The 10,196-nt window shown below is 37.0% G+C and overlaps 1 protein-coding gene across 2 annotated transcripts in view; it reads right to left on the minus strand.

Annotated features, from left to right (window-relative positions):
• Positions 1-210: 210 nt before the first annotated feature.
• The window catches only part of LOC103268110 (cytochrome c oxidase subunit 6C-like), a 15,626-nt gene continuing 5,640 nt past the window's right edge, over positions 211-10,196 (minus strand). For both annotated transcript variants that reach the window (XM_008065667.1, XM_021716335.1), the window contains exons 3-4: positions 8,689-8,817; positions 211-339 (exon numbers count right to left, since the gene is read on the minus strand). In XM_008065667.1, coding sequence (XP_008063858.1) covers positions 8,704-8,817 — 114 coding nt within the window. In that variant the 3' untranslated portion in view covers positions 211-339; positions 8,689-8,703. The remainder of the gene's footprint in view (positions 340-8,688; positions 8,818-10,196) is intronic.

Raw genomic sequence — 10,196 nt, forward strand, 5'->3', positions numbered from 1 at the left:
TCATGGCCCAGGACAAAGTAACTTCACCTAGGAGTATTGGCATGAAATGGACAATATAAAAACAATTAAAGATGTATACTACAACAATGAAATGTTAAATACAGAAATCAAGTTATCTTCATCAGGTTCATGAACACAGTTAAAAATCCCAAACCAATTCTGATGCTATTAAGTGCCTGGAATTGTTAATAAGAATAACTGTGCAAAGACTTACTGTTCAAAGTATTTGTTAATTGTTTATTTATCAAGAGAAACTACTACTTAGCCCACATAGCGTGTTTCATAGTTCAGGAACACAGTTCAGTGACAAACTTCCATGTAATTCAACCCAAAGAAACTCTGTGGAGAGAAACACAATAGCTAAGTTAATGATAAACATCCTCCTTATGTCATCCTTGGGATCAACTGAGGTCTGCTCCTACTAGTGGACCCCATGCTTGGATCACTCAGTGCTTAGCCCTAGGTTCATTCTGCTTCATGCAGCCTGACCACCCTGAATAGCCTTTTTTCCGTTTGGGGTATATCACACCTTAACTCTCATTTCTTGCTTTCCTTTAACAAATTCTGTTTTCTCCCTTCACGACTCTATCCTCCTCCATTGCTTCTCATGCCTTCATACCGTTTGTGTTCCCAGCAATATTATTGTTCCTATCTCCAAATCTGGTTTTCTTCTTTGATACAGGTTTTTAAACATCAACTTAATAAAAAATGGTAAAATCTAATATATAAAAATTAGCCTATTAACATCTTGATTATGAAATATATGCTCACTGTGGAAAATTTCAAAGTTAAAATAAAACAGTAATGTCAACATTATGAAAAACTTAATATAAACACAATCATTAATATTTTATATTTTTCCTTCAGCATTTCCCTCTTAATACAGACAGTTCCCAAATTATGATGGATTGACTTACAATTTTTCAACTTTATGATGGGTTTATCAGGGTTTTAAAAATGCACTTTCAACTTATGACATTCTCAACATACATGGGGCTACAACTGGGTTTACTGGGATGCAACCCATGGCAATTGAGGAGCAGTCTGCCTGACAAAAGAGATTCATTTACCTAAACTGAAGTGGTAGATAGAAACTTTAACTCTATTTAATTGTTCTCTCTTGCTTTTTTTATTGAGCTTGAATAAAGTTAAATAGATGCATAATAAGTTTCCAGAGTATGAAGTCTCATTAGGTACTTGATGCCTGCTTTCAAATCAATTAGTAGATGACTGTTCATCAGTATACCACTCAGTCGTTTTCTAGACACAGCACCTTAAGTCACATTGTCCACGAGACATAAGGGCCTCTGGATACAAAAGACCAAACCACAATCTAATGAAAGCCAGCAAGTCACTTATGGACACCTATCAAACTATAAACGATATACAAAACATTCCTTTAAAAAAAAAACTTGCAAAAGTGTGATTTTTAGTAATGCTAATCTAGCAATTAATAATGGCATAACCTATGAAATGATTTTGAACACAAAAAGGAACTTCACATGTCAGCAAGATGGTAGACTACAAAGCTCCAGACCCCCACTATCCCAAAGAAATAATGAATAAACATATGGACCAAAGTAGCTTTGTGAGAACTCTAGAAACCAAACCAGTTAAGACGCTGTAGCAAAGAATACCTAACCAAGAAAAAGCCACACTCAAAGCAGCAGGCAATTTTGTGTATTATTGGTCACTCTTACCACACCCCTCTCCTAAGTGCAATACTGCATAGTCAGGAGAACACTTACCCTGGCTCCTCCCTTGGGATAGAAGGTAAAGAATGGAACCTTCTTGCAATGTTTCCGGCTTCTCTGGATACTTAAGGAACTGGTTTCTGTCTCACCTAGTTAAGAATGCTAAGCAGAGCGCAATGGTGGGTACCATGGCATAAGAGCTGCAGGAGAAATACAGACCTGCAGGAACCCATAGGCAAAAGATTACTGGCAGAGGAATACAACACAACAGCTAAGGCTCCAGGGAGAAAGTAGGGATGAAACTCAGGAAAATTAAGAAAACTTAAGAGCAGCTGTGTATACAGAGAAACTCAACAAAAACACATCCATGGGCCCAGGGAAAACTGATCTCCAGAAAAAGCTGAACAATACTTTATAATTATCTATCAGTAATTACCTTAAATGTAAATAAATTAAACTCCCCAGTCAAAAGACAAAGAATGGGGGTCAGACACAGTGGCTCATGCATGTAATCCCAGCACTCTGGGAGACCAAGGCAGGAGAATCGCTTGAGGCCAGGAGTTTGAAAACAGCCTGGGCAACAAAGCAAGACCCCATCCCTACAAAAAAATTTCAAGTATCAGCCACGTATGGTAGTATGGTCTGTTATTCTAACTACTTGGGAGGCTGAGGCTGGAGGATCACTGGAACCCAAGAGTTCAAGGATGCAGTGGGCTATGATTGCACCACTGTGCTCTATCCTGGATGCAAGACAAGGTCTCTTAAAAAAAAAAAAGACAAAAGAATAGCACAATGGATAAAATTCTGGATTCAACTATATGCTGTCTACAAGAGACTCACTTAGATCCAAGGACACATAAGTTGAAAGTGAAAGGATGGAAAAAGATGTTTCCCACATACAGTATTCAAAGAGAGAACAGGGGGTGCCATGCTTATATCAGACAAAACAGTTAAGTGAAAAAATGTTACAAGAGACAAAGAACGGCAATATATAATGATAAATGTGTCAATTCACCATAAGATTGACAATTATAAATATAGATGCACCAAACATCAGAGCTCTAATATATGAAACAAACACTAACAAAATTGAAGGCAGAAATAGCTCTACAATAGAAGAGAACTTCAAATATCAATTTTAAAAAACCTGCGGTCTTGAACAAACCACAGACAGTTGGGCATAACACTCCATCCAACAACAGAATACACATTTTTCTCAAGAGTACATGCAACGTTCTCCAAGATAGACCATGAGTTAGGCCAAAAAATAAAACAACAAAATTTAAAAGACTGTAAATCATAAAAAGTATCTTTTCTTATCACGATGGCATGAAGCTGGAAATCAAGAGCCAAAGGAAAACAGGAAAGTTCACAAATACATTTAAATTAAACAACACACTCTTTCAACAACCAATGGGTCAAAGAAGAAATCACAATAACATTTTTTTTAAAAAAAGACCTTAAATCAACGACCTAACTTTATACCTTAGGGAACGAAAAAGGGGAACTAAACCCAAAGCTAGCAGAAGCTTTGAGATAAACAACAGAAAAACAATAGAGACAAATCGCCACCATCATGTAATTACATATAAATTTCCATCATCTTTGAAAAGATACTGACAAACCTTTGGTCAGACTGGCTAATAAAAAAGAACAACCCTCAAGTAACTAAAAACAGAAAGAGGGGACATTACAACTGATTTTATGGCTATAAAGGATTAAGTCAAATGTAGTAATAGCTCACACCTGTAATCTCAGCACTTTGGGAGGCCAAGTTATGGGAAGGATCACTGGAGGCCAGGAGTTCAAGACCAGCCTGGGCAGCATAGTTAGACTTGATCTCTTAAAAAAAAAAAAGCTGGGTGTGGTGGTGTGCACCTGAAGCCCCAGCTACTTAGGAAGCTAATGCAGGAGGTTCACTTGAGCACAGGAGTTGGAGGCCGCAGTGAGCCATGATTGTGCCACTACACTCCAGCCTGGACAGGAGACCCTGACTCAAAAAAAAAAAAAAAAAGGACTGAGAAATCACTATGAACAAGTACATGCAAACACATTGGGTAAACCAGATAAACTCCCAGAAACACATGACTTACCAAGACTGAATCGGGGGGGGGAAAAAGACAATCCAAACAGACCTATAACTAGTAAGAATTTTCAATCAGTAATCAAAAACCTCCCAAAAAACAAAGTCCAGGACATTATGGGAAATTCTACCAAACATTTGAAGAATCAGCACCAATCTTCCTCAAGCTCATCCAGAAACAATGAAGAAAAGACACTTCCAATTCATTCTATAAAACCAGCACTATCAACTAATATGCAACAAGAAAATTATAGACCAATATTCTTGATGAACATAGACGCAGAAGTCCTCAAAAAAATACTAGCAAACCATTTGACAGCACATTAAAAGAATCATACACCATGATCAAGTGGGATTTCCCCCTAGAATGCAAGGATAGTTCAACATATGCAAATCAATAAACATGATATATTGCATTAATGGAATGAAGAACAAAAATAATATGATCATCAACAGATGCAGAAAAAGCATTTGACAAAGTTTAATATCCTTTGATGAGCAAAACAATCAACAGATTAGGTGTAAAAGGAATATACCCAACCAAATAAAGGCCATACGGGACAAGGCCAACAGCTAATATCATACTGAACAGCGAAAAAGCAGAAAGCTTTTCCTCTAAGACCTAGAACCAGACAAAGATGCCCATTCTTGCTGCTTCCATTCAATGTAGTACTGGAAGTCTTAGCCAGAGCAACAAGGCAAGAAAATAAAAAACATCCAAAAAGGAAAGAAATAAAACCAAGTCATCTACAGAGACAATTTTACTTAACTATAGAAAAACTTCAAGACTCCACACATTTAAAAAAAGAGAATAAGCAAACTCAGTATATAAAAATCAACACACAAAAATCAGTTGTTTCAACACACAATGATCATAAAGAAAATTAAGAAAAATTTCATTTACAATAGCATCAAAAATACTTAGGAAAATACTTAACCAGGAATATGAAAGACTTATACACTGAAAACCACAAAACATCACTGAAGGAAATTAAAGATATACATAAAAGGAAAAGATATCCTGTGTCCATGGACTGGAATACTTAACACTGTTAACATGTTCACACTACCCAAAGCAGTTTACAAACTCAATGCAATCCCTATCAAAAGGCCAATGGCTTTCTTTCCCCCCCGAAGCAGAAAAATCCATCCTAAAATTCATACTCAAGGAACCCTAAATAACTAAAACAATCTTGGGGGAATAAAGAATGAAGGGGACATACCTCCTAATATCAAAGCTTACTACAAAGCTACAGTCCCCCCTTATTTGTAGTTTCAGTTACCCACGATCAACTACAGTACAAAAATAGGTGGGGTACAGAACAGCAAGATATTTTGAGAGAAAGAGAGAGACCACATTCACCTAACTTTTATTATCTTTTTTTTTTTTGGAGTCAGGGCCTCAATCTGTCACCCAGGCTGGATTGCAATGGCACAATCATGGCTCACCACAGCCTTGGCCTCCTGGGCTCAGCTCCTTCCACCTTAGCCTAACAAGCATGTACCATCATGCCCGGTTAATTTTTGTAAAGACAGGAGTCTTACCATGATGCCAAGGGGCTGTTCTTGAACTCCCAGGCTCAAGCAGTCCTCCCACCTTAGCCTCCAACAGTGCTGGGATTACAGGTATAAGCCACCATGCCCAGCCTGCATACAGTATATTATAATAGTTCTATTTTGTTATTATTAAATTACTGTGCCTAATTTATAAATTGACTTTATCACAGGTATGTATATATAGGAAAAATACAGTACATACAGCATTCAGTACTATCCACAGGTTCAGGACTCTACTGGGAGTCTTGAAACATATCCCTTGGATAAAGGAAGACTACTATAATTAAAACAATGTGTACTGACATGAAGACAGACATACAGACCAATGGAATAGAAGAGAGAGCCCAGAAATAAACCCTCACTATGTGCAGTCACATTTCACCAAGAGTGCCAAGAATGTTCAATGGAGAGAAGACAATCTTCTTAACTCATTCACGATTGCTGACTTGAATTTACGTCATTCCAAATTCTGTTCTTGGTTGCCAATGATGTGAATTTACATCTTGTCTTTGCAAATTCTGTTTGTAAATGCTGCAACACTGTCACATGTATGTGTTATTCTATATTGCTTGAAAATGAATAGAGAGGCAAGGAGAAAGTTAATTGAGATCACTATGATATCAACTGTGCAATGTTGTTACTGATTTATGTAGCTGGTAAAAATTGCAAGTTGGTCATTTTTTTGTTGTGATTAGGGTTTGTGAAAAATGAGAATGGTGATTTACTTTCATTGGAGCCTGGTTTATCTTAGGTTCTTAAGATGGTGTCTAAATGTTTTATGCTTCTCTTTTGTTAATTAACTTCCTGCTTCTTTGTGCTTCCTTTTTGTGGGCTTTTTACTTTGGTGGGCTTCATGTTTAAACTTTTGGTGGGATCCAATCAGAATGCTAACTCTGTAAGCCAGTCAGCAAATAGGGCATACAAATGAAATGATTCTGTAAGCCAATCAAAATATGTCACACAGGCATCATACGGGAGAGCCTGTAACTTCTGCAATATTCCTCCTACGAGGAACCAGGAGAGGGACCTGCATTTTAGGGATAAAAGTGCTGATTCTTCCTGCTTTGGTGTGCCTGCCCACCAAATACCCAATCTTGCAAGACCGTCATTAAAGTCTCGCTTCTGCTGTACTCCATGTCTCTTGCATCCATCTCTTGATTTTAGACAGGTGAGTTCGTTTCTCACAGCGTTGTATACTTGTATTTTGATATTTCAGGGCTTTCATATTTCAACGTTAAAAATAATTTACCATAATTATGGAAAAATGAAGAAACATATTCTGATGAAATTTCCAAGGACAATGGTGAATCCAGTGAAATTTTTAGTGATAGTGAGACAGAGAGTGATTTAATGATGCAATGTAAATGAAGAAATATATATATTAAATATATTAAATATATATTTGGTTTACAATCCGAGTAAAAATAAAAATATGAAATACTAGTCAGAGTGGTGTCTGAGGCAAATACCGGATTGTCTGTAACTTTCAGCTATATTGTGAAAAAGGTGACAATTTAGAAAAGACCATCTCACTTGTGCTTAATAACAGAAGTCTGCAGCAGCCAGCTTCAGATTTTTTAAAATTTTCATTCATTGTCAATATTAGGAAAGTGAAAAATGTGCCAATCACGAATGTATTGTTAAATGGTTTTGGAAAAACTGGATGCAAAAGAATGAACACATGCAAAAGAATGAACACATGTAAAAGAATGAAGTTGGATCTTTACATTATATCATACACAAAACTTAAAATGAATCAAAGACCTAACCATAAGAGCTAATATTATAAAAGTCTTAGAAGAACATATAAGGAAAGCTTCCTGACACTGGATTTGGCAATTACTTATTGACTAGGACACCAAAAGCATACACAACAGAAGTAAAAACAAATTGGACATCAAAATCTAAAAATTTATGCATCAAAGAACATGATCAATATAGTGAAAAGACAACTTATGAAATGGTAGGAAGTATTTGCAAATCATATATCTAAAAAGGAGTTAATATTCAGAATATATAAAGAACAACAACTTAACCAAAAAACAACCCAATTCAAAAATGGCACACCTGAAAAAAACATTTCTCCAAAGGGGACATACAAAGGCCAATAAGCACTTGAAAAGATGTTCAACACTGCAAATCTTTAGAGAAATTCATACTGAAACTACAGTGACAACCACCTCAAACCTAAGGCTACTATCAAAAAACCCAAAGTAACAAGTGCTGGGGTGATGTGGAGAAATCAGAACCTCTGTGTACTGTGGGAGGGTGTAAAATGGCAGTTTCTATGAAAATGGCATGGTAGTTCCTCTAAAAAATTTTTTTTTCATTATTATATGATCCAGCAATTACTCAAGTATATTCCCAAAATTGAAAGCTGGGCCTTGAAGAGATATCTGTACATTTATATTCATAGCATTATTCACAACAGTCAAAAGATGGAAGCAATCCAAGATCTACTAGAAGATAAATGGATAAACAGAATGTGATATATACCTAAATAGGTCATTCAGCTTTAAAAAGGAAGGAAATGTTGACACATGCTGTAACATAAGTGAACCTTGAGGTCATTAAGCTCAAGTCAGTCACAAGAAGACAAATACCATATGATTCAACTTATAAGAGGTGTATCTAGAGTAGTCAAATCCATAGAAAGTAACAGGATAGCTGCCAGGGTCTGAGTGGAAGGGAGATCGGGGAGCTGTTGTTTAATGGGTACTGAGTTTTAGTTTTGCTAGATTAAGAACGCTCTAGCAATTGGTTGCACAATGAAGGAATGTACTTACCATTACTGAACTATACAATTAAAAATGGTTAAGTGGTAAATTTTGTTACAGATGCTCCTTGACTTACAGTAGAGTTATATCCCAATAAACCCATCATAAACTGAAAATATCGTTAGGCTGGAAATGCACTTACTACACCTCATCTACACAAAGACCTAACTTAGCCTAGGCCACCTTAAATGTGCTCAGAACATTTGCATTAGTCTACAGTTGGGCAAAATCATCTACATAAACTCTATTTCATAATATAACACTAAATATCTCATGCAACTTAATAAATACAGTACACTCTAGAGTAAGGTATCAGTTGTTTACCCTCATGATTGTGTCTGACTGGGAGCTGCAGCCTGCTGTCACTGTCCAACATCACAAGTATTGTGTCACTTATCCCTAGTCTAGACAAAGATGAAAATTCAAAGTATGGTTTCTACTGAATGTGTATCACTTGCACAACATTGTAAAGTCGGAAAATCACAGGTCTAAATATCATAAGTCAGGAATTATCTGTATTTGCATTTTTACCCCAATTAAAACTTTTTAAAAAAATAATTTCAAATAACCATATTACCTTTATATTCCCAAATCACTTTGCACTCTGAAAGATACCAGCCTTCCTCATCTCCTCAAAATCTTTCATGGAATCATAATTTCTGTAGAAATCTGCATATGCCTTCTTTCTTGGTTCAGCCACAGCAAACTAAAAAGAAACAACAACTAACTAGGATTTATTTTTCAGATTATTAGAAATGTAATAAATAAAGACAAAGTAGATCACAACTACCCTTTAATTTTACCCTACATTTCCAGAAAGGGTGGAGGAGGTGACAGACACAAGGAAGAGACTGTACTATGTTTGTGTGTGTATGTTTGTTTGATGAGAGATGAGTGCAGACTGGCAGGAGCTAGAGGATGTCACCAAAAAAAAAAGCTGAGAGGTATTGAGGAAACTTCCTATATGGTAAGCACAGTTTTGGGTGGGGAGCAGGTTGGAGGCAAGTGGCTGCAGGTTTAATTCCTACAGTAAGAAGACCCAGGAACCAGAAGCTCTGATGTCTCAGAGCAAGAGAAGATAGACCTCTCAGTTTGAGAGAATTCACCCTTCCTCTACCTTCTCTTTCAGGAAGACCCTCACAGATAGCTCTAAGAGTAGGCACTGAGCCAGTTTACCTGAGGGAATGGACCTGAGATGAGAACTGATTATACTTTGAAAGTTTTATAACTGCTAAATTTGCAGCATCATAAAAGAAATAAAGGGAGGGGCGTTCTTTTTTGTTTGTTTGTTTGAGGTTTTTGCACACAAAGGGGAGAAGGTTCAATGGAAGATACAAGGAAGATACAAGAAAACAATGGGAAGTTTAAATGACTTAAAGGAAAAACAAAGGAAGATACAAGAGAACAATGGGAAGTTTAAATGACTTGATTAAGATCTAGGAAGAAGCACTAGCTGGCAGGTGGCTCAAGAATTCAAATCCATCTGTCACACAGCAAAGGTTTCATTCTCCGCTAAACAATTTAGTGTTTATAACGGACATTGATGGAATAAGACAATGAGTCCTTTACCTAGACAGTTTTAGTGCTTCACTTATTTGAATTCCCAATTTCTTCCAGTAACAGATAAAGTGAGGTCTGCTGGTCTACATGTGATGGTTAATTTTATGTGTCAACTTGACTGAACTAAGGGGATGCCCAGATAGCCAGCAAACCATTACTTCTGGGTATCTGTGAGGGTGTTTCTGAAAGAGATGGTAGAGGAGGGCAAACTCTCTTGAACTGAGATATCTATCTTCTTTTGCCCTCAGATATCAGAGCTTCTGGTTCTTGGGTCTTCTTACTCTAGGAATTACACTTGCAGCCACTTGCCTCTCCAACCCCCTCCCCACCTCTGAACTCTGGGATTTATACCATCAGCTCCCCTGGTTGTCAGGCCTTCGGTCTTGGACTGAATTATACCACCAGCTCTCCTGGTTTTCCAGCTTATGGATGGCAGATGGTGCAAATTCGACTGTCATAAATGCATGAGTCAATTTCTTTTTTTTTTTTTTTTGAGTTGGAGTCTCACTCTGTCGCCCAGACTGG

This window comes from Carlito syrichta, unplaced genomic scaffold (assembly GCF_000164805.1).
Source record: "Carlito syrichta isolate Samal-C Ts95f unplaced genomic scaffold, Tarsius_syrichta-2.0.1 Scaffold308755, whole genome shotgun sequence".
Classification (NCBI taxonomy): domain Eukaryota; kingdom Metazoa; phylum Chordata; class Mammalia; order Primates; family Tarsiidae; genus Carlito; species Carlito syrichta.